Source organism: Anguilla rostrata, chromosome 18, assembly GCF_018555375.3.
Source record: "Anguilla rostrata isolate EN2019 chromosome 18, ASM1855537v3, whole genome shotgun sequence".
NCBI lineage: Eukaryota > Metazoa > Chordata > Actinopteri > Anguilliformes > Anguillidae > Anguilla > Anguilla rostrata.
The window spans coordinates 4,033,309-4,061,214 of NC_057950.1; the positions used below are offsets into that span (position 1 = coordinate 4,033,309).

Genomic DNA, 27,906 nt, shown 5'->3' on the forward strand with positions numbered 1-27,906 from the left:
GTTGTAATATGTTCGAGTGTAGTTTGGACTTCCCCCCACCTCCCACTTTGATTGGTCGGAATGATACACATTGTCTTTGGACGGTTTTAATTGAGCAATGACATTAGTCTTGCATTGACCCTGTTAAAAATGAGGCAAATTCTTAAATACAATGTGCATTTGTGAGTTCAGTGACGATGTCCAGGAAACTGATTTCTGGCTGCTTGCCCTCCCCTTCCAATCTGTTAGTTAATGGTGCAACATAGCCGGGGAAAAGAGAGAAAGAGAACTGGACATTCCTTCTCGTGCTTGAGTGGAGATTCTGGAGTGTGCAGAGGTATTTCTGTATGGGACGAGGCGGTGATGCAGCCAGGAATCCACTTTGGGGATGGTAGGGTCAGCTCAGCTGTTCACAAAGCCAAGCCTAGACCTCTACTGTTTGCGCAGTTATTCGTTTGATCCTCAGTGTCCCTGAGCAAACCCAGTCCATTGAACCTGTGCACTGTAACTTGAGTAAAACTCCCTGCTCAGCCTACAATTTATATGTAGGCTGCAGTGACAGGAAACCTTAGGGGGGAAAATACAGAATGTAGAGTACCTGGAAAGAATACTTAATTACACACATTTAATGCACTGATTGGCATTTCAGGTGGGTTTCAAAAATTAATTTATTAATTGGGGAAATCCTGTGTGAACACGTTTGTGTCTGGAGTACATTCACCATGATAGCGCACCAGAAATGACCGACACATGAAAGCAGACGTTCTTGACGTTATATTTATTACACTGTAAAAAGTACATTGCCATTTATTTATATATACATTATTTTCATGTAATTTTCTGTTACTCCAGAATTAATTCCTGACATTTCTAACAATGCAGTACAACAAAGGAACACGGTTTTACAAAATGATTATCCCTCCCACGGACTGAAGGGGGCCACTTCTTAGCGTCATGACGTCACACAAACGTCTTTCCAATTTGTGTTGTGTAATGTAAGGCAGTTTCCAGTCCTGGATGTCTGTTCAAACCTGTGCTTTGACAAAACTGTTTTGCAAATACACATATAAATAAAAGTGAGTGAGATCCTAGTTGTAAATGGGGAAGATAACAGCATGATTCAAAATGCAGATCAAATCGAATTCCGATGAAAAAGGTCAGGGTGCGATAGTAAGCCGTCGGTAAAAAGACTTTCTATTACGACATTTCCAGTGTTTGAAAAAAGAACACAAAGACAAAAAGCCATTCATTGTTTTTTCTCTGTAATTACTGCCAGAATAAAACCTTCATTTGTGGAGTATCCATAGCGGGCTGGCTCAAGCTGCAGACCTTGTACAGTCACGTTCAGGGGAGGGGAATGTGCTACTGTTAGCATAAACTGATTAAAGCCAAATATGGCCTGACCTAAAAAAAGAAAAAAAACCTCCCCAAAAACTTCAGATCGAGTCAGTCAAGGTTGTTTGCTCACCATGTACGTTTAACAAAAACAAACAAAATTCCCATTTCACCTTTCACATAATCATTTAAAGTCAAACTGCTTTATTTGCACACCAACAATTCCAATTCCAACTCGTACTACTCCCAGGTGTCCCTACAGCAGCCTCTAAAGTTAGGCCTTGTGTACTGAAAGCACTAGATTATTCAGTTAATCAACAGGAGTGAGTCAAATGGGCAAACTCATTCCACATAGATACTGGCGAGAGCAGACATGTAGAACTAATGTTAAAAGTCTGCAGTTACCAGCTATGGACTTCTTTCTCCGAACTCACGTATAGCTTGTTTGGAGCAATGCAAACAGCCACGCCTGTGCACTCAATTACACTTACCGGACAAACACACCCCAGGTACATAACAAAATATATCTGATACTATACTCTTTAAATAATCTTAAGACCTCTGGATAAAATCTAGCCTGATCGCTAAAATCAGAAACATCAAGATCTGTACACACAAAACCGCCATTCATCAGCCACGACAGACTGGCGTGACTCGTAAATATTTGGAATGTTCTAGATGTAGGCTAGTAATAATAATAATGGCATCTTGTTTTTGCTCTTCCAAGCTGAGCTAATCTCTGCCACTCTTGGGGTTAAGTGTTCTTCCACCGCTTGTTATTTTATTTCTCATTCCCAATAAACTGCTTTGTTTCTAGCACAGACGTAATCGACTTCGAAAGGATTTCCCCCCTAAAGAGTAAGCAACACTGAATTGCAATTGCAACCTGAATCAACACACATTTGTTCAGCTGTCGCTTCTAAGCTGAACTTTGGGACTTACACGAGTCATGCAACTTTAAAAAATCCCAATTAAATTTTTTTTTTCAAAATATATAAACTAGGTATGGATTGTATTTCTATACAATTAAATCTGTAATCCTCTTAAGAGATGTAACACACTTTGATATGTAGATGAGCCATCTTCCTTCCACAGCCTCAGTGCCCTGATTCCTCCCTGTACACCTGCTGCCTGGATTCTGTACATAAGTGTATGTTAAACGACATGCAGTACTGTGACCAAAAAATTATTCCATGGGAACTCCCTTCAAGAAATCGCCGAAGAAATGCAAAGCTCAAGCATACTAATAAAGTGGTATATGATGGTTATATCTTTGACACAGTATTTTCCCCTCCGTCTATCGTAAGGAGTAAATCAGGCATGATTTAATTGGTGTGAGGCTGGCCTTTTTTTTCCCCCCAACTGGCATGATATTTAATACATTATTTGCATGTGACAAAATGTGCAGACATTCAAGGGCAGCTTCATGTTGCAGTGTCGTATCTGCGGGGAGGTTGGATGATTTAAATGGAAACAGAAAGCTCAGCACAGATCGCAGCACCACAGCCCAAGGGAACATAATGTAGGGTGAGCATCAAAGCTTGGGGCTGAGAGACGACAAATTCTAAAATGGCCATGCAAGTGTAGTCTATAGTTGCTCTGACAGGAAGTGCCGAGATGTCACTTCCTGTTCGGCGGAGGATGATTAATTCTTTAAGTCGGCACGCTGGTGGGCGCACGTCCCCCGCTCTATTTGACTTCGGAACCGTCTGTGGGGTCGGTGGGCCGGGGGGCAGGCAGGAGGGGCACGGGGGAGGTAGCCTCGATGAGGGCGGGGTTTAGGATGATGGGCAGGGACATGGGCGGGACTCCCACTTGCAGCGGGGAGGCCAGGGGCTGCAGGATGAGGGGAGACTGGCTCAGGGGCGGAGGGGCGTCGCCGCCGCTCATCTTGGCCGGCCTGGGGATGGGCGGCGTGGAGGGCGGGACTGGAGATGACCTGTCTGTTCCTGTGGAAGAGAGGAGACGACGGCACACCTCAGCACTGGAGAGCACGACGGAGCCGGAGGAGAACACTGAACCCAGCAGTGATGGGAGCAGTGTGTTGTTCTACGTACTCAACCCAAGATTTACTCTACTCATGGAAGAACCACTGCATGGCAGTGTAGTAAGTCTATAGTCTTATGTATTTTGCTTCTTTTTTTTCTGTAAACAATTACAATAAATGCCTCCAAAACCTGTCTGTTGATTTATTTAACTATGGGTGTTGAATAAACATGATTTCCATTCATCCTGAATGAAGAAATGATGTATTTAGATTTTTTCACATTTTGTACATAAGACTTATGTGTTTTGCTGATTTTCCACTGAAAACAATTAATTGCTATGAATGCCTCCAAACATTTTTCTGCTCATTTCTTTCACCAGGGGTGTTGAATAAACATGATTTCCCTTCATTCTGAATGCAAATATTACATATTTAGAATTTTAGAAGTTTTTCCACGTTTTGGACATAAGACTATAGTCTTATGTATTTTGCTGATTTTCCACTGAAAACAATTAGCATCTATAAATGCCTCCAAACATTTTTCTGCTCATTTCTTTCACCAGGGGTGTTGAATAAACATGATTTCCCTTCATTCTGAATGCAAATATTACATATTTAGAATTTTTGCAGTTTTTCCACGTTTTGGACATAAGACTATAGTCTTATGTATTTTGCTGATTTTCCACTGAAAACAATTAATTGCTATAAATGCCTCCAAACATTTTTCTGCTCATTTCTTTCACCAGGGGTGTTGAATAAACATGATTTCCCTTCATTCTGAATGCAAATATTACATATTTAGAATTTTTGCAGTTTTTCCACGTTTTGGACATAAGACTATAGTCTTATGTATTTGCTGATTTTCCACTGAAAACAATTATGCTATAAATGCCTCCAAACATTTTTCTGCTCATTTCTTTCACCAGGGGTGTTGAATAAACATGATTTCCCTTCATTCTGAATGCAAATATTACATATTTAGAATTTTTGCAGTTTTTCCACGTTTTGGACATAAGACTATAGTCTTATGTATTTTGCTGATTTTCCACTGAAAACAATTAATTGCTATAAATGCCTCCAAACATTTTTCTGCTCTTTTCTTATTAAAACTTCTTTATAAATCTTTTTTAGCCAGCGGGTGCTTGCTAACTTATCAATATACATGATTTCCCTTCATTCTGAATGCAAATATTACATATTTAGAATTTCTGAAGTTTTTCCACGTTTTGGACATAAGACTATAGTCTTATGTATTTTGCTGATTTTCCACTGAAAACAATTAATTGCTATAAATGCCTCCAAACAGTTTTCTGTTTATTTCTTTCACCAGGGGTGTTGAATAAACATGATTTCCCTTCATTCTGAATGCAAATATTACATATTTAGAATTTCTGAAGTTTTTCCACGTTTTGGACATAAGACTATAGTCTTTGTATTTTGCTGATTTTCCACTGAAAACAATTAATTGCTATAAATGCCTCCAAACATTTTTCTGCTCATTTCTTTCACCAGGGGTGTTGAATAAACATGATTTCCCTTCATTCTGAATGCAAATTACATATTTAGAATTTTTGAGTTTTTCCACGTTTTGGACATAAGACTATAGTCTTATGTATTTTGCTGATTTTCCACTGAAAACAATTAATTGCTATAAATGCCTCCAAACATTTTTCTGCTCATTTCTTTCACCAGGGGTGTGAATAAACATGATTTCCCTTCATTCTGAATGCAAATATTACATATTTAGAATTTTTGAGTTTTTTCCACGTTTTGGACATAAGACTATAGTCTTATGTTTGCTGATTTTCCACTGAAAACAATTATGCTATAAATGCCTCCAAACATTTTCTGCTCATTTCTTTCACCAGGGGTGTTGAATAAACATGATTCCTTCATTCTGATGCAATATTACATATTAGAATTTTGAAGTTTTTCAGTTTTGGACTAAGACTTAGTCTTATATTTGCTGATTTTCACTGAAACAATTAATTGCTATAAATGCCTCCAAACATTTCTGCTCATTTCTTTCACCAGGGGTGTTGAATAAACATGATTTCCCTTCATTCTGAATGCAAATATTACATATTTAGAATTTTTGAAGTTTTTCCACGTTTTGGACATAAGACTATAGTCTTATGTATTTTGCTGATTTTCCACTGAAAACAATTGCTATAAATGCCTCCAAACAGTTTTCTGTTCATTTCTTTCACCAGGGGTGTTGAATAAACATGATTTCCCTTCATTCTGAATGCAAATATTACATATTTAGAATTTTTGAAGTTTTTCCACGTTTTGGACATAAGACTATAGTCTTATGTATTTTGCTGATTTTCCACTGAAAACAATTAATTGCTATAAATGCCTCCAAACATTTTTCTGTTCATTTCTTTCACCAGGGGTGTTGAATAAACATGATTTCCCTTCATTCTGAATGCAAATATTACATATTTAGAATTTTTGCAGTTTTTCACGTTTTGGACATAAGACTATAGTCTTATGTATTTTGCTGATTTTCCACTGAAAACAATTAATTGCTATAAATGCCTCCAAACATTTTCTGCTCATTTCTTTCACCAGGGGTGTTGAATAAACATGATTTCCCTTCATTCTGAATGCAATATTACATATTTAGAATTTTGAAGTTTTTTCCACGTTTTGGACATAAGACTATAGTCTTATGTATTTTGCTGATTTTCCACTGAAAACAATTAATTGCTATAAATGCCTCCAAACATTTTTCTGCTCATTTCTTTCACCAGGGGTGTGAATAAACATGATTTCCCTTCATTCTGAATGCAAATATTACATATTTAGAATTTTTGCAGTTTTTTTCCACGTTTTGGACATAAGACTATAGTCTTATGTATGTATTTTGCTGATTTTCCACTGAAAACAATTAATTGCTATAAATGCCTCCAACTTTTCTGTCATTTCTTTCACCAGGGTGTGATAAACATGATTCCCTTCATTCTGAATGCAATATTACATATTTAGAATTTTTGAAGTTTTTCCACGTTTTGGACATAAGACTATAGTCTTATGTATTTTGCTGATTTTCCACTGAAAACTTATTGCTATAATGCCTCCAAACATTTTCTGTCATTCTTTCACCAGGGGTGTTGAATAAACATGATTTCCCTTCATTCTGAATGCAATATAATATTAATTTTTGAAGTTTTTCCACGTTTTGGACATAAGATATAGTCTTATGTATTTGCTGATTTTCCACTGAAAACAATTAATTGCTATAAATCTCCAACATTTTCTGCTCATTCTTTACCAGGGTGTTGAATAAACATGATTTCCCTCTTCTGAATGCAAATATTACATATTTAGAATTTTTGAGTTTTTTCAGTTTTGGACATAGACTATAGTTATGATTTGCTGATTTTCCACTGAAAACAATTAATTGCTATAAATGCCTCCAAACATTTTCTGCTCATTTCTTTCACCAGGGTGTTTAATAACATGATTCCCTTCATTCTGAATGCAAATATTACATATTTAGAATTTTGAAGTTTTTCACGTTTGGACATAAGACATAGTTATATTTTGGATTTTCCACGAAACATATTGCTATAAATGCTCCAAACATTTTTCTGTCATTTCTTTACCAGGGTGTGAATAAACATGATTTCCCTTCATTCTGAATGCAAATATTACATATTTAATTTTGAGTTTTTCAGTTTTGGACATAAGACTATAGTCTAGTATTTGCTGATTTTCCACTGAAAACAATTAATTGCTATAAATGCCTCCAAACATTTTTCTGCTCATTTCTTTCACCAGGGGTGTTGAATAAACATGATTTCCCTTCATTCTGAATGCAAATATTACATATTTAGAAGTTTAGAAGTTTTTCTACGCTGAAAACAATTAATTGCTATAAATGCCTCCAAACATTTTTCTGCTCATTTCTTTCACCAGGGGTGTTGAATAAACATGATTTCCCTTCATTCTGAATGCAAATATTACATATTTAGAATTTTTGCAGTTTTTTCACGTTTGGACATAAGACTATAGTCTTATGTATTTTGCTGATTTTCCACTGAAAACAATTAATTGCTATAAATGCCTCCAAACATTTTTCTGCTCATTTCTTTCACCAGGGGTGTTGAATAAACATGATTTCCCTTCATTCTGAATGCAAATATACATATTTAGAATTTTGAAAGTTTTTCACGTTTTGGACATAAGACTATAGTCTTATGTATTTTGCTGATTTTCCACTGAAAACAATTAATTGCTATAAATGCCTCCAAACATTTTTCTGCTCATTTCTTTCACCAGGGGTGTTGAATAAACATGATTTCCCTTCATTCTGAATGCAAATATTACATATTTAGAATTTTTGCAGTTTTTCCACGTTTTGGACATAAGACTATAGTCTTATGTATTTTGCTGATTTTCCACTGAAAACAATTAATTGCTATAAATGCCTCCAAACATTTTTCTGCTCATTTCTTTCACCAGGGGTGTTGAATAAACATGATTTCCCTTCATTCTGAATGCAAATATTACATATTTAGAATTTCTGAAGTTTTTCCACGTTTTGGACATAAGACTATAGTCTTATGTATTTTGCTGATTTTCCACTGAAAACAATTAATTGCTATAAATGCCTCCAAACAGTTTTCTGTTCATTTCTTTCACCAGGGGTGTTGAATAAACATGATTTCCCTTCATTCTGAATGCAAATATTACATATTTAGAATTTTTGAAGTTTTTCCACGTTTTGGACATAAGACTATATATAGTCTTATGTATTTTGCTGATTTTCCACTGAAAACAATTAGGCACTATAAATGCCTCCAAACATTTTTCTGCTCATTTCTTTCACCAGGGGTGTTGAATAAACATGATTTCCCTTCATTCTGAATGCAAATATTACATATTTAGAATTTTAGAAGTTTTTCTACGCTGAAAACAATTAATTGCTATAAATGCCTCCAAACATTTTTCTGCTCATTTCTTTCACCAGGGGTGTTGAATAAACATGATTTCCCTTCATTCTGAATGCAAATATTACATATTTAGAATTTTTGCAGTTTTTCCACGTTTTGGACATAAGACTATAGTCTTATGTATTTTGCTGATTTTCCACTGAAAACAATTAGGCACTATAAATGCCTCCAAACATTTTTCTGCTCATTTCTTTCACCAGGGGTGTTGAATAAACATGATTTCCCTTCATTCTGAATGCAAATATTACATATTTAGAATTTTTGCAGTTTTTCCACGTTTTGGACATAAGACTATAGTCTTATGTATTTTGCTGATTTTCCACTGAAAACAATTAGGCACTATAAATGCCTCCAAACATTTTTCTGCTCATTTCTATCACCAGGGGTGTTGAATAAACATGATTTCCCTTCATTCTGAATGCAAATATTACATATTTAGAATTTTTGCAGTTTTTCCACGTTTTGGACATAAGACTATAGTCTTATGTATTTTGCTGATTTTCCACTGAAAACAATTAATTGCTATAAATGCCTCCAAACATTTTTCTGCTCATTTCTTTCACCAGGGGTGTTGAATAAACATGATTTCCCTTCATTCTGAATGCAAATATTACATATTTAGAATTTTTGCAGTTTTTCCACGTTTTGGACATAAGACTATAGTCTTATGTATTTTGCTGATTTTCCACTGAAAACAATTAATTGCTATAAATGCCTCCAAACATTTTTCTGCTCATTTCTTTCACCAGGGGTGTTGAATAAACATGATTTCCCTTCATTCTGAATGCAAATATTACATATTTAGAATGTTTGCAGTTTTTCCACGTTTTGGACATAAGACTATAGTCTTATGTATTTTGCTGATTTTCCACTGAAAACAATTAATTGCTATAAATGCCTCCAAACATTTTTCTGCTCATTTCTTTCACCAGGGGTGTTGAATAAACATGATTTCCCTTCATTCTGAATGCAAATATTACATATTTAGAATTTTAGAAGTTTTTCCACGTTTTGGACATAAGACTATAGTCTTATGTATTTTGCTGATTTTCCACTGAAAACAATTAATTGCTATAAATGCCTCCAAACATTTTTCTGCTCATTTCTTTCACCAGGGGTGTTGAATAAACATGATTTCCCTTCATTCTGAATGCAAATATTACATATTTAGAATTTTAGAAGTTTTTCCACGTTTTGGACATAAGACTATAGTCTTATGTATTTTGCTGATTTTCCACTGAAAACAATTAATCACTATAAATGCCTCCAAACACCTTTCCGTTCATTTATTTCACCATGGCTGTTGAATAAACATTATTTCCATTCATTTTGAATGAAGAAATTATATATTTAGATGTCTTTCACATTTTAGACATAAGGTTATACAGTTGAGGCCAAAAGTTTACATACATCTAGGCTAAAGACATTCAAACTCAATTTTTCACAACTCCACACATTTCATGTTACCATAGATTTCCTGCGTTAAGTCAATTAGGGTATCTGCTTTGTTTCCATAAGAGGTAATTTCAAAATAATAACTAAGAGACAGCTTTATTTCAGCTTTTATGTACTATACATGCACCAAGTTGACCGTCTCTTTAAACAGTCTGGAAGATTGTTGATTTTGAATATCTTTAGCTTTGGTGTGTGTAAGGTTTTGGCCTCAGCTGTACAGTGCAGAGACAGTCCAGCTGAGCTCACCGTTGGCACTGGGTGGACGTGGTGGCTCCTGGGGTGACTCTGGTCTGCTGGGGGCCTTTGGCTCGGCGGGGGCTGCTGGCACCGGGGCGGGGTGGCAGGGGACTGGCGGCTGGGGGCTGTCCGCTGGCACGCTTGAAACAGGCTCTGCATGTGCAGATTCAGGGTCGTTTTAACATGCATTCAAAGCCACTGAAGGAGTGTGAGTGTGCAAAGCCCTGCCTGTCTGCAGCAGGGTCGGGGTCAACTGCATGCTCATGAGATCATTTCAGCCAATCAGTACACAGAACCTTATGGCACTGATTCATTTCTTTCATTGAATTTCAATCCCAGAACCCAGAACTGACTGAAACTGAATTGAGGCCAACCCTCTGGTCTGCAGCGAGCATACTGCCCTGAACACACAGTGAATGTTACCACCATCACAAACTCCACTTCTGGAGGGCTGCAGTGTCTGCTGATATCTGAGTGTTCTCAGCACCAGTGGTTCCCTTCAAGCCACTGATTGGCTAAAGAGTCCACACACGTTCTTCTCAAGGTCTTAATTGGCAGCTGACTGAAAGAAAACCACAAAAACCTGCAAACAACTGTGACCCCCTGGTAATTTAGTGTGACACCCTCTGGTCTCCAGAGAGGATTCCAGGACGGTCACATATAAAGAAATGAGGGCACACACTTACGCACCCACCAGCGGAACAGAGGCGCCGCCCGGTGGCGAACGTGCGGTTACTGTACCTGGCATGACGGCCTGCTTGAAGAGCTCCTCCCGCAGGCGAGGCAGGAAGCAGTCGATGCGCTCCCACGTGATCTCCCACAGGTCGGAGTAGCCCGTGCGCGAGTCGGCGCTGTGGAAGATGCCCGCCGTGTCCATCACCAGCAGCATGTTCTTCAGGGACTCCGGGATGGCCTCAAGCTGGGGGGGGGGGCAATCAGAAGCTCCTCACTTAATAAGATGCTTTCACCCACCAGGCCATCTACAGCTTTATATTACACATTTTCACAGCTGGATAGAATCAATCAATCACTCAATCAATTAATTCCTTAATTAAATTTTACTTATATAGCGTATTTCACAGCAATTGTTAAAATACGCTTCACAGACAACCCTGGCCTAAACCCCCTACAGGAACAAGCCTAATGCAACAGTGGCAAGGTATAACTCCCTGTGGCAGATGGGAAGGAACCAGGCTCAGGAACAACATAGGTGTGATACAGTACCTTTCTTAAAAGCACAACTGCAACATCAGTACTGAATGCAGTGCCTTGTTAACAGCACAGTTCATTAACCTCTATGGCAGAATTCATTATCTATTGCTCTGTTGAAAAAAAAAAATAAAATAAAAACATTTGACGGAAAACTGTTTTCAACTATAAACTATGACATTTTTGGTGAAGGACCCTCTGGAAAAATATTTTGAGCATTAAAAATATGGAGAACGGCATCAACATTAAATGCGTGTTTTTAAAGACGTACAGCCGTGACAGTACGGACAGTAATGATGAAATGAAACCACTGCCCTTACCAGCAGGTCACTGGATCCGGCGTGCATGTACTTATCCATGAAGTCCAGAATCGTGAGCCACAAGGCCGCAAACGTAGGCAGGGATAACAGAGGAGAGAGGTGCTGCAGGAACACCTGAGGAAGACACAGGGCAGTTATCTCTATGTGTAAGACACAGGGCAGTTATCTCTATGTGTAAGACACAGGGGAGTTATCTCTATGTGTAAGACACAGGGCAGTTATCTCTATGTGTAAGACACAGGTGAGTTATCGCTATGTGTAAGACACAGGGGAGTTATCTCTATGTGTAAGACACAGGGCAGTTATCTCTATGTGTAAGACACAGGGGAGTTATCTCTATGTGTAAGACACAGGGCAGTTATCTCTATGTGTAAGACACAGGGGAGTTATCGCTATGTGTAAGACACAGGGGAGTTATCTCTATGTGTAAGACACAGGGCAGTTATCTCTATGTGTAAGACACAGGGGAGTTATCTCTATGTGTAAGACACAGGGGAGTTATCTCTATGTGTAAGACACAGGGCAGTTATCTCTATGTGTAAGACACAGGGCAGTTATCTCTATGTGTAAGACACAGGGGAGTTATCTCTATGTGTAAGACACAGGGGAGTTATCTCTATGTGTAAGACAGGGTAGTTCTCTATGTGTAAGACACAGGGGAGTTATCTCTGTGTAAGACAGGGTAGTTATCTGTCTGTGTAAGACAGGGTAGTTCTCTATGTGTAAAACACAGGGGAGTTATCTCTATGTGTAAGACAGGGTAGTTCTCTATGTGTAAGACACAGGGGAGTTATCTCTATGTGTAAGACAGGGTAGTTATCTGTCTGTGTAAGACACAGGGGAGTTATCACTATGTGTAAGACACAGGGTAGTTCTCTATGTGTAAGACACAGGGCAGTTATCTCTATGTGTAAGACACAGGGGAGTTATCACTATGTGTAAGACACAGGGTAGTTCTCTATGTGTAAGACACAGGGGAGTTATCTCTATGTGTAAGACACAGGGGAGTTATCACTATGTGTAAGACACAGGGTAGTTCTCTATGTGTAAGACACAGGGGAGTTATCTCTATGTGTAAGACACAGGGGAGTTATCTCTATGTGTAAGACACAGGGGAGTTATCTCTATGTGTAAGACACAGGGGAGTTATCTCTATGTGTAAGACAGGGTAGTTCTCTATGTGTAAGACACAGGGGAGTTATCTCTATGTGTAAGACAGGGTAGTTCTCTATGTGTAAGACACAGGGGAGTTATCTCTATGTGTAAGACAGGGTAGTTCTCTATGTGTAAGACACAGGGGAGTTATCTCTATGTGTAAGACAGGGTAGTTCTCTATGTGTAAGACACAGGGGAGTTATCTCTATGTGTAAGACACAGGGCAGTTATCTCTATGTGTAAGACAGGGTAGTTCTCTATGTGTAAGACACAGGGCAGTTATCTCTATGTGTAAGACACAGGGCAGTTATCTCTATGTGTAAGACACAGGGCAGTTATCTCTATGTGTAAGACACAGGGCAGTTATCTCTATGTGTAAGACAGGGTAGTTCTCTATGTGTAAGACACAGGGGAGTTATCTCTATGTGATAAAGACCAGGGTGCACCCCTACAGACTGAACCCCACGGCAGCGTCTCCATGGCAACTGACCTTTGACAGGAGGGTGCAGGCTCTCATCCTGGTCTCCTCCATGCCCCCCACGTCCGCAGGGCTGATGTTGTCCAGCAGCTTGGTCAGCAGAGGAAAGAGCACCTGGGGCCAGGGCAACAGCGTGTGAGAGGCAAAAAAACAACTACATTTCCCATGATTCTGAGAGAACATTTCACCTGCTGATCCCATGTGATGCATTCTGCTTTGTGACCAAAAAGAGCTGAGTCGAGCATTTGTTTTGCCACACTGTAGAGAAGGAGTGGCCAGGTTTGTTTTGTAGGAGAGCCATGCCTATCGCCAAAATGTTCCCTTAGTGAGTCACAACATTTACATTTTAGGCATTTAGGTGACGCCCTTATCCAGAGTGACTTAAAATCAGTGCAGAAAGAAAAGGCATAAATTTGTAAATCACCAGCATTCCAAGTAGAAATTAATTAGTGTAATAGTATGGCCACAATACACCGGTAATAGCTATTCCTTTGTCACTAGAACTAGCATGTGGAAGAGAATGTAGTTTTATTTGTAGGGAAATATGGGATAGATAGGGGAAGGAGGGGAAGAGAGAAACTGGAGTGGAGAAATGGAGAAAAGGAGGGGAGATGCAGTATTTCCCAAAAGATGGGTCTTCAAGGTTAGACTTGCTCACAAATAAGGAAACACTGATAGGAGCTAAAACAGCTAATACAAAGGTAAATAGTTAAAGACAAAGCAAAATAAGGTGGTAGTATGTGTCATAATTGTGTTATGTCTCGAAGGTTTTATGAAAGCTTACTGCATTCTAAAATAAATACTATGAGCCTCACCAGGTCACATAAAAACTGCCTGAGGGTGTGGAGTCATAACACACCTCAACACGACACATTTAAATTAGAGCCAAATAAATCACAACTATATCTACCTTCACATATTACTGTTAGTGTTTTGACAGTTCAATTGAAAGCTTTGACAGCTTCAGCTCTATGGTGCAAAATTAGGGTTACATAATTTATTATTATTATTTTATAAACTTCTTTTGTTCAATTTGTGAAATAAAAAAAAACTAGCAGACACTTGAGCTTTATGCAGCTGTACGTTCATAATGCAAAGACTGGAGGAGAATTAAATCCACGAAATGCGATGAGCCTCCCCACCTTGTTGAAGCAGGACTCCCACTCCACAGCGTCCAGCGTCTGCAGGTCGTGCACCAGCAGCGCCCTCTGGAGGTAGGTGAGGGCCTGCATGCGAACCTGGCGCCGTGCGTCGCAGCACAGCCAGGCGATTCCTGCGCGGGGCGGAGACGCGCGTCAGCGACAGAACACGCCGGAAGAGCACAAAGCCACAGAAGTGCCACAGAACAAGCACTTGATTACATGAAAGCTCTATCTTTGGTAAAGCTCTGAGTCTGGTTTGTTAGGGCCGGTTGTGTTGGTTTGTTCATGCTAACCGCGTTAGGTTTGATGTGGAGAGAGTTTCTGACCTTGCAGCAGCGGGCACCAGCAGCTGGTCCACAGCGTCTGAGAGTCGGCCTCGATCTTTCTGCCTGCCGCCTCTAGGTGTCGCTGTTCCTCAGCCCAGGAGCTGTAGATGCTGGCAGCTCGCGTGTGCAGGGTGTGCATCAGGTCCAGCAGCTGAGTCGGGAGAAACCAGCAAGTTTATCACAGCTGTAGCATTACAGTCCAGCTACTAACACTGACACCAGCACCTCACACTATGGGTCCAGCACCTCAGGACTATAACTGTTCCATACATTTTCATACTGTTACAACTCATGTACACTTTAATTTGCAAATACAAAACCAACATGTATATACATAATTATATATGTACATATCTTGACACAGTGGGAAAACATGAGGGGTTCAGGTGAAAGTCTTTATTCTGTGACAAGATGAGATGCGTTCAAACTAATTTACCGGATCAGAGAAAAATCAAACGCTTTCAATCCAAGTCCCTCAAATGGCCTGGCATTTCAGCGAAGGCTTTGTTTCGAGGAGCCGACTTAAATAATTACATCACGTTTGCCTTAGCTGTTTAGCCAATATATCATCAGCATTAAGATCAAGTCTTGCTGCCATCTGGTCGGCTTTGCTTGATGCCCAAATCAAACACCCGATTCCTTTCTGCCCAGACCACAACAATATTACATAACATACCTCAGCTGTAGCTGAGGTGAATGCATTTTGTTAATTATTTTATTATTTAAAAATGAAACTTATGTAATACATAAATGCTATTTATTCACAGTGCTTTTTATCATTATTATGTAATGTGTTGTCTTTTAAATGTGTTTGTATTTGAATATTTAAGAAAGACTCAATATATGCAACAAAAAAAAAAATCCTGAATAAGGCAAAGTTAATTCACCAGCTCTAGCCAATGGGAGCTTTTACATGGCAACCTGAAGAGTAAGGACATCATCTGTGCAAAAGATCAGAAATACGTGATTAGAATGTTCTTAACGGAACATTCTAATGCTGATGTCACAATCACTGCTGACAACTGAAAGCAACGTAGTTCTAGAACACTGGCTCATGAACATTCCAAAACAACCTGATCTCCAAAGGGTTAACCGGGCCACTAGATGAGGAAGAAGGGAAAGGGCTGCTGTACTTACGTCTTGACTAACCTGTAATGACACCGTGTGGTAGCTGGCGGGCACGCCTTCGTCCTCCTCTTCGTCGCTGTGCGAGCGGGAGGGGCGCTGGCTGGAGGCCTTGGCGCGCCGCGCCGCCCCCTCCTTCTCCCGCGGCTTCTTGCGCAGCCGGCTGGACTTGGAGTCGCTCTTGTGGCTCTTCTTCTTCTCGTGGGTCCTGTAGCCTGCGGGAGGGCGGGGATCACAGGTCATTACAGCGGCTGGGTGGCATCCACACAAAAACAACAACCACAACATGAACAACAACAATCACACCGTTTCGTGCAGTATAAACACACACCTATATATGAAACATAAATAAGCATATGACAAAAACAAAAGCCTAAGTTTGCTTTGTTGAGATATATAGTAGACATAAATTACTTAGCAGAATTAAAATATAAAAAACAGAATTATTCAGTAAACTCTAATTTGCGGTAACTCCCTTACATTAATTGACCTCTAAAAAGAATATAAGCTGCTCTGATTTCCTTCTATTTTTTCCTTGCATTTCTTCTGAGTATTTCTACCTTGTGCCAACAATTTCTCAACAATCTGATTCACAAATCAGTTACCGAACCGAAGATGTTTTTAAAGGGTCATTATTTTCAAATGCGATGTTTGCTCTGTAATGGTCCACTGCATAAAGTCAATCCACCTTGCCATTTGTGAAATGGCTTCACATCCCAGTACAAAGGACATAAAATGGCACACAAACAATAATTGTAACGCAGGTTATTTTCTACATTCACTGTCCGACTCAGCACAAGCCCTTCTTTAAGAACAAAGGCCGTTTAGCGTCCGCTAATAAAGGCGTGTTTGGGGTTCACTCGACTGTGCAATTAACGTTAGCTCACAAACGGATTAAAGGCCGAGTTTAAATGAAATCTTTGATCGGCCCAAACTAATGGCAGCTTGCAACACCGGTGTTGATGGAAGAGCTTCTAAGAGCCTGGGGCAAATGAAAAAGAAAAAAAAGAATCAAAATGGCAGGTCTGTGATTAGCACAAAGAGGGTGGATGAAAACGTCTGGCGGTAATCCCTGACTGGGAACGGAAACAGCCTCTGGAGAGGGCCGTGGTGTGGGAGGAGCGCTGTGACGTGGGGCTGAGGCCTTTTCACAACACAGGGGCCAAAGCAAAGGGTTCTCATAACGCTGGGGCCAAAGCGGAGCCCAGGGGCCAAACAGAGGGCCAGGGGCCAGAGCAGAGGGGACAGGGGCCAAACAGAGCCCCAGGGGCCAGAGCAGAGGGGACAGGGGCCAGAACAGAGAGCCCCAGGGGCCTGAGCAGAGGGCTCTGGGACTGTAACAGGGCCCTGGGGCCACAGCTTTGGCTAAAAGCTGCTTTGGCCATAATAGCCAAAATTGTACAATGCAACAGCACAGCCCTGGGCCCACACAGCTCACCTTCACAGCTCCTGATGGTACATATGATTTAACTGAATCAATAATGTACACACACAGTTTATGGAACTGTCTATATTCTGTTCTAAATTATAAAAAATTTTCATTTGGGGAATGTATTTGATTACATGGACAAAAAGATAAGTAGATAGCCTTCTGATCTGCTGGTTTGTAAATGCCTGGTATGTCCAGGCAAACACTTTCCCTTGAACGTCAGGAAAGTAAGCCCAGTTAAACATTTCATTTTCTCTGAGCACCAGCTGCGGTTCACCCTCCTTCCCCGCTCTCCTGTCTTTAATCCATTTCCCTTTCCTGCTCTCCGTTAGTTAAATCACAAAAGGCCTTTTAACCCACATGAGCAGCCAGTGTGTGTCTTTCACATTTTCCTTGGCTATATCTGGGCAGCAGTGTACTGTAATGGGTAAGGATCTGGTCTTGTGACCTGAAGGTCACGGGTTCGATTCCCAGGTAGGACTCTGCCGCTGTACCCTTGAGCAAGGTACTTAACCTGCATTGCTTCAGTATATATCCAGCTGTATAAATGGATGCAATGTAAATTCTATGTAAGTCGCTCTGGATAAGAGCGTCTGCTAAATGCTTGTAATATAGTGTAATATATATTTTTTTTTTAACAGAAAGAGCAGAGGTGTCCTGTAATCAGGGCTATTCAGCGCATGCTGGAGGTGTGTGCGTAAACGGGGAAACTGGGACACTGACCCCCGTTCAGGCTGGCCTCCACGAAGACGCGGATGGTCTTGACGCACAGCTCGAAGTTCTCGGGCGTGACGTGGGCGGCGTCCCGCACTATGAAGGACAGGGACTCCACGCACTTGATGAGGGACTTGGTGTCGTGCAGGCCCATGTCCTGGCCCAGCGTCAGGCTGTACTGGTTGATGAGCGGCGAGGCCAGGGGCTTGGACCCGGGGGGCAGCAGCCTGCCCGTCTCCAGGTCGTCCTTGCCCACCTGACATCGAACACACACCCTTAGTCCTCTTAAACAATTCACAATGCCCAATTTTGCCCAATTCACAATTTTAACAAGACTAAGAATGTAGATTAAGACCGTCATGCTTCTCAGCACAGCATCTTCTGATGCGAACAATAAACAAATTCATGGCCTATGCCGACAGTGGGAAAACTGATCCTAGAACAGCATTACTGCCCTAAGATACGATATGGATTCAGGGAACAGGTTTCACAAAGATGCAGACTCCAAACGGAAGAGTAAGACTTAGTAAAAGAGACTTTTTTTTTTTTTTTTTTACGTTAGCTGCTGAAGGTCTGCTCACCACCAGCCATCCGCTGCTGGCCACGTCCATGTCGGTGACGGAGCGCGGGATCCTGGACTTGCCGTGCTCCGTGTAGACCTCCGAGTCGGAGGTGTAGCCTCGGTCGAGACTGACCTCGCTGGGGTGGTAGGACGACAGCTCGCTGTCCGACTGGGCACCTGCAGCCAATCGGCAGGTAGAGGATACAAATGCAGCACACAGCGAATGCAAACGCGTTGGAAACGATCACAGGTTTTTTATAGTCTACAGCAGCGGCAACCAACCCTGTCCCTGGAGATCTACCACCTGTAGGTTTTCATTTGAATCCTAATTTGGCACACCTGACTCTACTAAAGAGCAGCTCACCGAAGATCTCTATCAGTTGAATGAGGTGTCCTTTGCTGGGGCTGGAGTAAAGACCTACAGGGTAGCAGATCTCCAGGAACCGAGTTGGTTACCACTGGTCTACATCTCCATTTCAAACAGCTCTGCAGGGCGTTTTCTTGCAGGCACTTTCAGCCGCAGTGAGGTCTGAGATCGTGTTTGTTTATTCCGCCATTTTCTGTGCTGAGCGGGATGTGAAGCGACCGCGCCGGTCGGAGCGGCGTACCCGTGTCGTTGTCCGGGCTGGCGGTAACCTGCAGGGAGGCGGGAGGCTTGACCCCGCCCGATGCACTCAGTCCAGCCAGGAGAGACCTGAACCATGGTCACGAGGGATTTGGCGCTTGGTTGAGGCACTCTGAGCCGTACGCCACTCCGGCTCACCGCGAAACACTGAGGCTTCATCATACAGCAGGCCTAGTGCAGGACCTGAGAACACATCAGCACACACAGGCACTGTGAGGACCTGAGAACACATCAGCACACACAGGCACTGTGAGGACCTGAGAACACATCAGCACACACAGGCACTGTGAGGACCTGAGAACACATCAGCACACACAGGCACTGTGAGGACCTGAGAACACATCAGCACACACAGGCACTGTGAGGACCTGAGAACATATCAGTACACACACAGGCACTGTGAGGACCTGAGAACACATCAGTAACACACAGGCACTGTGAGGACCTGAGAACACATCAGTACACACAGGCACTGTGAGGACCTGAGAACACATCAGCACACACAGGCACTGTGAGGACCTGAGAACACACCAGTAACACACAGGCACTGTGAGGACCTGAGAACACATCAGCACACACAGGCACTGTGAGGACCTGAGAACACATCAGCACACACAGGCACTGTGAGGACCTGAGAACACATCAGCACACACACAGGCACTGTGAGGACCTGAGAACACATCAGCACACACAGGCACTGTGAGGACCTGAGAACACATCAGCACACACACAGGCACTGTGAGGACCTGAGAACACATCAGCACACACACAGGCACTGTGAGGACCTGAGAACACACCAGCACACACACAGGCACTGTGAGGACCTGAGAATACTTCAGCACACACAGGCACTGTGAGGACCTGAGAACACATCAGTACACACACAGGCACTGTGAGGACCTGAGAACACATCAGCACACACAGGCACTGTGAGGACCTGAGAACACATCAGTAACACACAGGCACTGTGAGGACCTGAGAACACATCAGCACACACAGGCACTGTGAGGACTGTGAGGACCCATCAGCACAGACTGGCACAAGGAGGTTTATGCCCATCTACATCCTCTTTGAATTTTCCATCAGCAATGCAAAGTTAATTTAGCAATGCTAACAGTGCCTACATAACAATACACTATAAATAGCTATATAAAGTGCCTATATAAATCCACCTGCTGTGAACTGCATGTACATATGGCTAGCGTCAAATTGTCAAATACATACGTCAAATTTAAAACAACAGAAGGATAATCACAATAAAGCTAAGACAGTGGATACGGAGGATGAAATCAAAGACGCAACAAAAATGTAGGACAGCTACGGGGCAGGGTAGGAAAATAGGCTATGCTTCCATTAGACCACCTGTTAGGACAGTGACAGGTACACACTGGTTTTAAAGGGCATGGCCGGGGGAACACTGTGTACTCTTGCAATTATGCAACTGCCACCGGAGGATCCAAGAGAGAGGAGACACTGAATACCAGCAAACAGATGGCCCAAAAGGTATTGTAAACACCCTTGGCTATTTAGACTTCAGGAGGCAAAACAGCATTTTTTTAAAAATAACGGTATGGTTACATCATCAGCGTTACACAGTACCCTCAGTCACGTAACACTCCCAGGAAGTCTTGGCCACCGGGATCCATGCCCGGCAGGGTACGTGCGAAATGTAGAGACCGCGGAAAGGCTCGGCGTCTTACACTACACACCAAAACTTACATAACCTCTTTGCCTAGATGATCCCAAAACTTTGAGGAAGAAGGCTATAAAATTGCGTATCGTCCTTGACCTGACCTCTGCACCCAGCCCCCTTGCTCCTCCGGTGAAGGTCTGACCGGGTGGTGTAAAGGTGTGAAGGTGTAAAGGTGTAAAGGCGGTGTAAAAGTGTAAAGGTGTAGAGGTGTAAAGGTGTGAAGGTGTAAAGGTGGTGTGAAGGTGTAAAGGCGTAAAGGCGTGAAGGTGTAAAGGTGGTGTAAAGGCGTAAAGGTGGTGTGAAGGTGTAAAGGCGTACAGGTGGACTCACCTGGGAGCTGATGTCCTCGCGGCGGAGCAGCCGAATGGCCAGCCGCAGGAGCCCCACCACCGCCCGCTCCACCAGGAAGCAGCTCTCCGTGGCGTGCACGCACAGGTGGCACAGGTGGTCCCGCACAGTCTGCCACACGCACGACACGCGGTCCCTGTGCACACGCACACACACACGGAGAAACGGGAGACGGAGACGCACACGTCAGAGACACACGTCAAAACACGCATCAAAAAGCACACAGAAGCAGACACACAGAAAAACAGACAGACACAGACACAGGCACATACGTATGCGTGTTCAGGTAAGAGCTCTACACACAGGGCAGGGCAAACGCAGGTGAGCTGGATTAAACCGCTACACTGTCACTGGAATTCAAAACACTGTTGAGCTGTGAGGGACATGTCTGCTCAATACACCGTGTAATCTTTTTGGAAAAGGAAGATGGAAAGCCTTGCCACGTCCCATACCAAATGTAATACTTCGGGAAAGTATGTTTGAGTGGATAGAGTTCAGAGAGACTTTTATCTTTGCAGAGTACTGTACCTGTTTTCCAAAACAATGCGCAGCAGCATCTCCAGGCAGAAGGCAGCGTCCTCCTCGTCATACGTCTCCTCGTCTGGGGTGACCGATATGAGAGCCTGGGCAGGATAGCACAGCGCTGGTTAGCCTACACGTACTGCAATAAGGGCGATAATGACCCACAGGGGCTGCAGAGGGTCAACGGTGACCGAAAAATGAGGTCGGACGACCTCCTGCTATTCTCCCCCCCCGAAAGGAGAGACTACAAGCCCCCTCACCTTCATCAGCTCCTGGAGAGACTCCAGCTGCAGGAATTTGCTCTCCGTGATCAACTTCTCTGGGTCACATTGCTGGAACAGGGACAGGAGGAAAGCATTAGCATCAATATCAAGAGACAGCCCACAGCAAGCTCCCACGTAGGCAAAAAACTCACTGCCAAAATTCTGAGCAGGGCATTATATTTATTTGGGACATAAACATATAGGTATCTGTATGACTGCAATTTCCAACTTCACTAGTGTTCTCAGGCTGTGTTTTTCAAAAATGGTTCAAAACCTGAAGTTCTCAAAGTTCAAATTCCACGCTGACCATCAAGAGCAGACCTGATGTCTTCTGACATTCAGATCAACAGCACTTGTGTGCTGAACATCAAACTTCTACATCTATGGCTCAAAGAGTACAGCAGGAACTCAACAAAATGAGTGGGCTGGTGTAAACGGTGTGTGGGGGGGGGGTTGGCGGGACCTTGATGCACAGTATGGCCGCCTGCTTGGCCTCCTGGTTTTCGGTGGAGGGCCCCCGCAGGCCCGACTGCTCGGCTCCGCTCAGCGTCAGCCAGTTCACGAAGCTCAGGACCGCCGACTCGCCCCTGCGAAACGACAGCACACGCCACGCCCCGTCACGCTCCGCCAACACGCCTCACACGCGCGTCACACACCCGTGTGCACACACGCAGCCTCCAGAACACACGCGCTAGCCTCCACAACACCCACGCCGTCGTATGAGAAACGGCAACACTCAACGCGTGATCCTTCCAAACCGAAGTGAAACAAGCTAACATCATGCATATTTTATTTCATTACGCTGATGTTTGTATAAACATCCTAAGGGGGCACTGGAACTAAAGACAATCTTCCCATCGCTGCACAACGACAATGCGCTTTGCCCTTTGCTGATCTGCTGGTGTCTCGTCGATGCTCCAGGGGCTAATCCCGAAAGTACTGGACTAAAGCCCTTAATGGCTGCTGCAGTCCTTTTCACTGGGACCGCGAGCCCATCCTGCTGTCTGAACACACAGTCGCCTCCTCTCCGCACAGACACACAGCGCTGGCTGAGCGGAGGCCGGTTTACCGGTTCGAGGGCGTCTCTTCTCTCTGGAGGGATATCTTTCCGCTGGGCTCCACAAAGTCTTCGACCTGAAACAGGGGGAGAGAGGAAAAAAAAGCCACTTCTTACCCTCGGACAGAAAGACAGCAGATGGCAGCAGAGCACACCAACACACGCACACGCGAAAACAATGAGTCACGCCCGCAACTTCGGCCGAACCGCCAATGAAAAAAGCCTGCCGTTTACTGGGGTGTGGCAGACACAGTTAATTATGCGTTTTGGCAATCCTTGCTGACGTCATGGCTTCACACTACCTGCACTATAGCTGAATTATAGCTGCTACTCCACCCTACATATAAATAACACCGGTTACCTGTTCCCTGTATGACACGTACAATAAACCTGTTGCTCAGGTCAAATGCTTCACTGCACAAAGGTGATGTTTACAGGGGTGAATCAAGTAAAATTTGAGTCCTCTCAGAAGCTGCGCTTGTCCATTTTCCCTGTACTTTAAAATGTCCGTTTTGCCCTGGTTTTGAGTAGATGCTACATCTCGGATCAGGCACAACTGTCCAGTGGTGTAACAGCAGCAGTGCCCCTTCCTGGGCTCTGAACCCGTTGACCAACGGGGTCAGATAACCACCTGCCATCTGGTGCCCTGTAACACGGCCAAGCCGAGCAGCGCTGGGCCTACTGTACACCACAGATGCTCATCTTTTCAGCCGCCGAGCAGCCTGTGTGTTTATGTACTCAGCTAATGGGTGTACCGTTACACGCGTGCTCTATACGGACAGGTGAACACGAGAGATCGCTGTGTGTTACGAGCCTTCTGCCATTCGGATTTTGACGTTTGTATTTTTATTTGTTGAATGGGGTACAGGAGGGAGAAACTCTGAGCTCCAGGGTAAATGGGGTACAGGAGGGGGGGAAACTCTGAGCTCCAGGGAAAATGGGGTACAGGAGGGAGAAACTCTGAGCTCCAGGGAGATGGGGTACAGGAGGGGGGGAAACTCTGAGCTCCAGGGAAATGGGGTACAGGAGAGAGAAACTCTGAGCTCCAGGGGAGGGTGGGAGGACCTCTGAGCTCCAGGGAGAGTGGGGTACAGGAGGGGGAGACTCTGAGCTCCAGGAGAGTGGGGTACAGGAGGGGGGGAGACTCTGAGCTCCAGGGAGAGTGGGGTACAGGAGGGGGGGAGACTCTGAGCTCCAGGGAGAGTGGGGTACAGGAGGGGGGGAGACTCTGAGCTCCAGGGAGAGTGGGGTACAGGAGGGGGGAGACTCTGAGCTCCAGGGAAAGTGGGGTACAGGAGGGGGGAGACTCTGAGCTCCAGGGAGAGTGGGGTACAGGAGGGGGGAGACTCTGAGCTCCAGGGAGAGTGGGGTACAGGAGGGGGAGACTCTGAGCTCCAGGGAGATGGGGTACAGGAGGGGGAACTCTGAGCTCCAGGGAGATGGGGTACAGGAGGGGGCGGACTCTGAGCTCCAGGGAGAGTGGGGTACAGGAGGGGGGGAGACTCTGAGCTCCAGGGAGAGTGGGGTGCAGGAGGGGGGAGCTCTGAGCTCCAGGGAGAGTGGGGTACAGGAGGGGAGGGGGACCTGAGCTCCCCACAGGCTGGTGGGTACTAGGGGGGTGAGATGAGTCTGAGTCTTCCAGCGAGAGTCGGGGACAGGAGGGGGGAGACTCTGAGCTCCGGGAACGTGGTACGGAGGGAACTCTGAGCCCAGGAGAGTGGGTACAGGAGGGGAGACTCTGAGCTCCAGGAGAGTGGGGTACAGGAGGGGGACTCAGGCGCCGGCGCAGTGGTCACCTCACATGCCTTGGCAGGAGCCGGCGCGGAACACTGCGTGGAGTCTGAGTTCTTCCAGCCCTCCGCAGATGCGCCGTGGATGGCCGCCAAACGCCTTGGCGGCCACCTGGGCCTTGCCGTTGCCCCCGAACACGGTGGGGAGGTTCTCCACCGACTGGGGGTGCGAGAGTTCACGGGCAGAAACGGCAGACGCGTTAAAATCAGCTGGGCAGGAAGGTGGAAATCAAACGCAGCTATTTCTCTTCCATCCACACGGAGCTGTCAATGCATGTAACAGCATGCAAGGTAGAGGCAGAGAGCCCTTGTGTGCTTAAGACCACGCTTGATACAGTGCTGGACGCTCACTAGCCTGCAGCTAAACCATGAGCCTGGAACATACATTGCATATTGTCGTATATTAAACAGTTAAATATAAACTTAATGATCAGCTTCTAGGTAATGCCGATCTACACTGCAAATAGATATCCGAAATCATAAAGCAGTGAAATCAAAAGTAAAAGACTTTACACATTAAATCAGATTGCATTTAACGTTTCCATTTCCTTCCAATGATTTCAAAAGTATGGCTCTATTTTCACAGACGGTACTGAAACCATATATATTTTTCAACTCACCTCGCTGCTCAGCGTCGTAAACTTGCAGAGGGAAATGATCAAGTTGTCAAACACGTCACTGAATCCGTAGTGAGCTGATATCATTGCGCATTTCCTAACATCAAAAAAAAACAGATAAAATACTGCATTAGCATCCCCCTGAAAAGCACTGAAGACATGCATTTCAAATACAACCACATAAACTGCACCCACACATTTGAAATGCCCTCATTGCACAGACACGGGTGCGGGGCAGTGTAACAGGTAAGGTGGAATTCTCCCCCCTACCTGAAGCCGGCGATGGCCTTCTGGATGATGGTGTCGTCCAGGCTCTTGTCGAAGACGTAGGACAGGGCGGCGATGGTGGGGCCCCAGGTCATGGAGAACAGGTCGTGGTCGTAGCTGCCGGCCGGGACGCGGAGGAAGACGCCCTCGGGCGTGGCCCCGCGGTGCAGCAGCACGCTCCACATGTAGTTCTCCTTCACCAGGCCCGTCTGCTCCTCCGGCATCACGATCTCCTCGTTCCTGCACCGGAAACAAGCCGTTAGCCGCTATCCGTTAGCAATGCAGCGGGATGAGCTAACGGGTCGCACCGCAACAACAGAGGCGGCAGTGTAGCGTAACGGGTAAGGAGCTGGTCTTGGAACCTGAAGGTTGCAGGTTCAATTCCCGTGAAGGACACTGCCGTTGTACCCTCGAGCAAGGTACTGAACCTGCATTGCTTCAGTATATATCCAGCTGTATAAATGGATACAATGTAAATGCTATGTAAAAAAAGTTGTGTAAGTCGCTCTGGATAAGAGCGTCTGCTAAATGCCTGTAATGTAATGTAAAAAGGCTGGCGGGAAATTCTAATCCACGCACACGAGGGGTTGACGATGCCGACGTCGCAGGGGGGACTTACTTGATTGCGTTGTAGATATCCTCCAGCATGTCCTGGTCAAAGTCCTTTGAGCCGTTCACACCTTTGAGATTCTTCTTGAATTGCTAAACGGGAGGGAAAAAATCAGACGAGGGGAAATGAGGTTCATTTCGCTCGAAGCTCATCGTTACCCACGCACCCGTAAAAAAAAGACGTTCGCCACGTTAAACACGAGCAGACAGGCGTTTGTTGGGTGGAGGACGGGGGGGGGGGCGGTGGCGGGAACAGGGCAAATAAACGAGGCTCTTCCCTGCTGAGTGACGGGATAAACTGGGTGGCTGGTGGCGTGCTCTCTTAATGGTGGGCGGAGGGGGGGGGGGGGGGGGAGCGTGAGCTCCTCCTAAGAGCGGGATGAAGGGAGAAATAAACAGGCGGCCGGGTCAAGGATCTGGGCTCCCGGTGTTTTCATACCAGCCCGCTGCAGACATTAACAAGCCCGTTTACAGAGAGAACGCAGCTGGGCCCCTCTGCCCATGGCCCCTCAGTACCCCAGCCGCGCGCTTTACTGCACGGACACAAGGACATGGAGAGGCATTCTGTGTGCCACTACAGGAGCTCACCATGCTCAGTGCACATGTACTGCTAAATACAGACCAGCAATGACCCACAGAAACACACACACACACACACGCGCATACATTACATTCTTTACAGTGCACACGTACACACATTTATTAAGGATTTTTTTTTAGATTATGTACCATCATTTACAAGCCTTGGAAGAGGCAAGAGACAAGTGAACCAACATAAAAGATTTCAGAACTTACCAAGAATAAAAAGCACACAAATAATTTTCGAAATCCAAGGGCCCAATAAACCATTTACAGTGGCAGGCCTTGGGAGACACCGCATACAGACACAGCGTGCAGTTCAGACACGGCAGGCCTTGGGAGACACCGCATACAGACACAGCGTGCAGTTCAGACACGGCAGGCCTTGGGAGACACCGCATACAGACACAGCGTGCAGTTCAGACACGGCAGGCCTTGGGAGACACCGCATACAGACACAGCGTGCAGTTCAGACACGGCAGGCCTTGGGAGACACCGCATACAGACACAGCGTGCAGTTCAGACACGGCAGGCCTTGGGAGACACCGCATACAGACACAGCGTGCAGTTCAGACACGGCAGGCCTTGGGAGACACCGCATACAGACACAGCGTGCAGTTCAGACACGGCAGGCCTTGGGAGACACCGCATACAGACACAGCGTGCAGTTCAGACACGGCAGGCCTTGGGAGACACCGCATACAGACACAGCGTGCAGTTCAGACACGGCAGGCCTTGGGAGACACCGCATACAGACACAGCGTGCAGTTCAGACACGGCAGGCCTTGGGAGACACCGCATACAGACACAGCGTGCAGTTCAGACACGGCAGGCCTTGGGAGACACCGCATACAGACACAGCGTGCAGTTCAGACACGGCAGGCCTTGGGAGACACCGCATACAGACACAGCGTGCAGTTCAGACACGGCAGGCCTTGGGAGACACCGCATACAGACACAGCGTGCAGTTCAGACACGCAGGCCTTGGAGACACCGCATACAGACACAGCGTGCAGTTCAGACACGGCAGGCCTTGGGAGACACCGCATACAGACACAGCGTGCAGTTCAGACACGGCAGGCCTTGGGAGACACCGCATACAGACACAGCGTGCAGTTC

At 44.7% G+C, this 27,906-nt stretch overlaps 1 protein-coding gene across 1 annotated transcript in view; it reads right to left on the bottom strand.

The window, feature by feature from the left end:
* Positions 1-742: 742 nt before the first annotated feature.
* Positions 743-27,906, bottom strand: part of gbf1 (golgi brefeldin A resistant guanine nucleotide exchange factor 1) — a 105,296-nt gene continuing 78,132 nt past the window's right edge. Inside the window, 21 exon segments of the mRNA XM_064318117.1 lie at positions 743-3,263; positions 9,967-10,110; positions 10,699-10,876; positions 11,487-11,600; positions 13,132-13,233; positions 14,262-14,392; positions 14,588-14,738; positions 15,737-15,927; positions 17,865-18,111; positions 18,437-18,594; positions 19,026-19,111; positions 20,779-21,219; positions 21,612-21,706; positions 21,866-21,937; positions 22,332-22,455; positions 22,938-23,034; positions 24,754-24,815; positions 24,817-24,875; positions 25,336-25,429; positions 25,603-25,839; positions 26,219-26,301. Of these exon segments, the coding sequence (XP_064174187.1) occupies positions 3,004-3,263; positions 9,967-10,110; positions 10,699-10,876; positions 11,487-11,600; positions 13,132-13,233; positions 14,262-14,392; positions 14,588-14,738; positions 15,737-15,927; positions 17,865-18,111; positions 18,437-18,594; positions 19,026-19,111; positions 20,779-21,219; positions 21,612-21,706; positions 21,866-21,937; positions 22,332-22,455; positions 22,938-23,034; positions 24,754-24,815; positions 24,817-24,875; positions 25,336-25,429; positions 25,603-25,839; positions 26,219-26,301 (3,126 nt within the window). The 3' untranslated portion in view covers positions 743-3,003.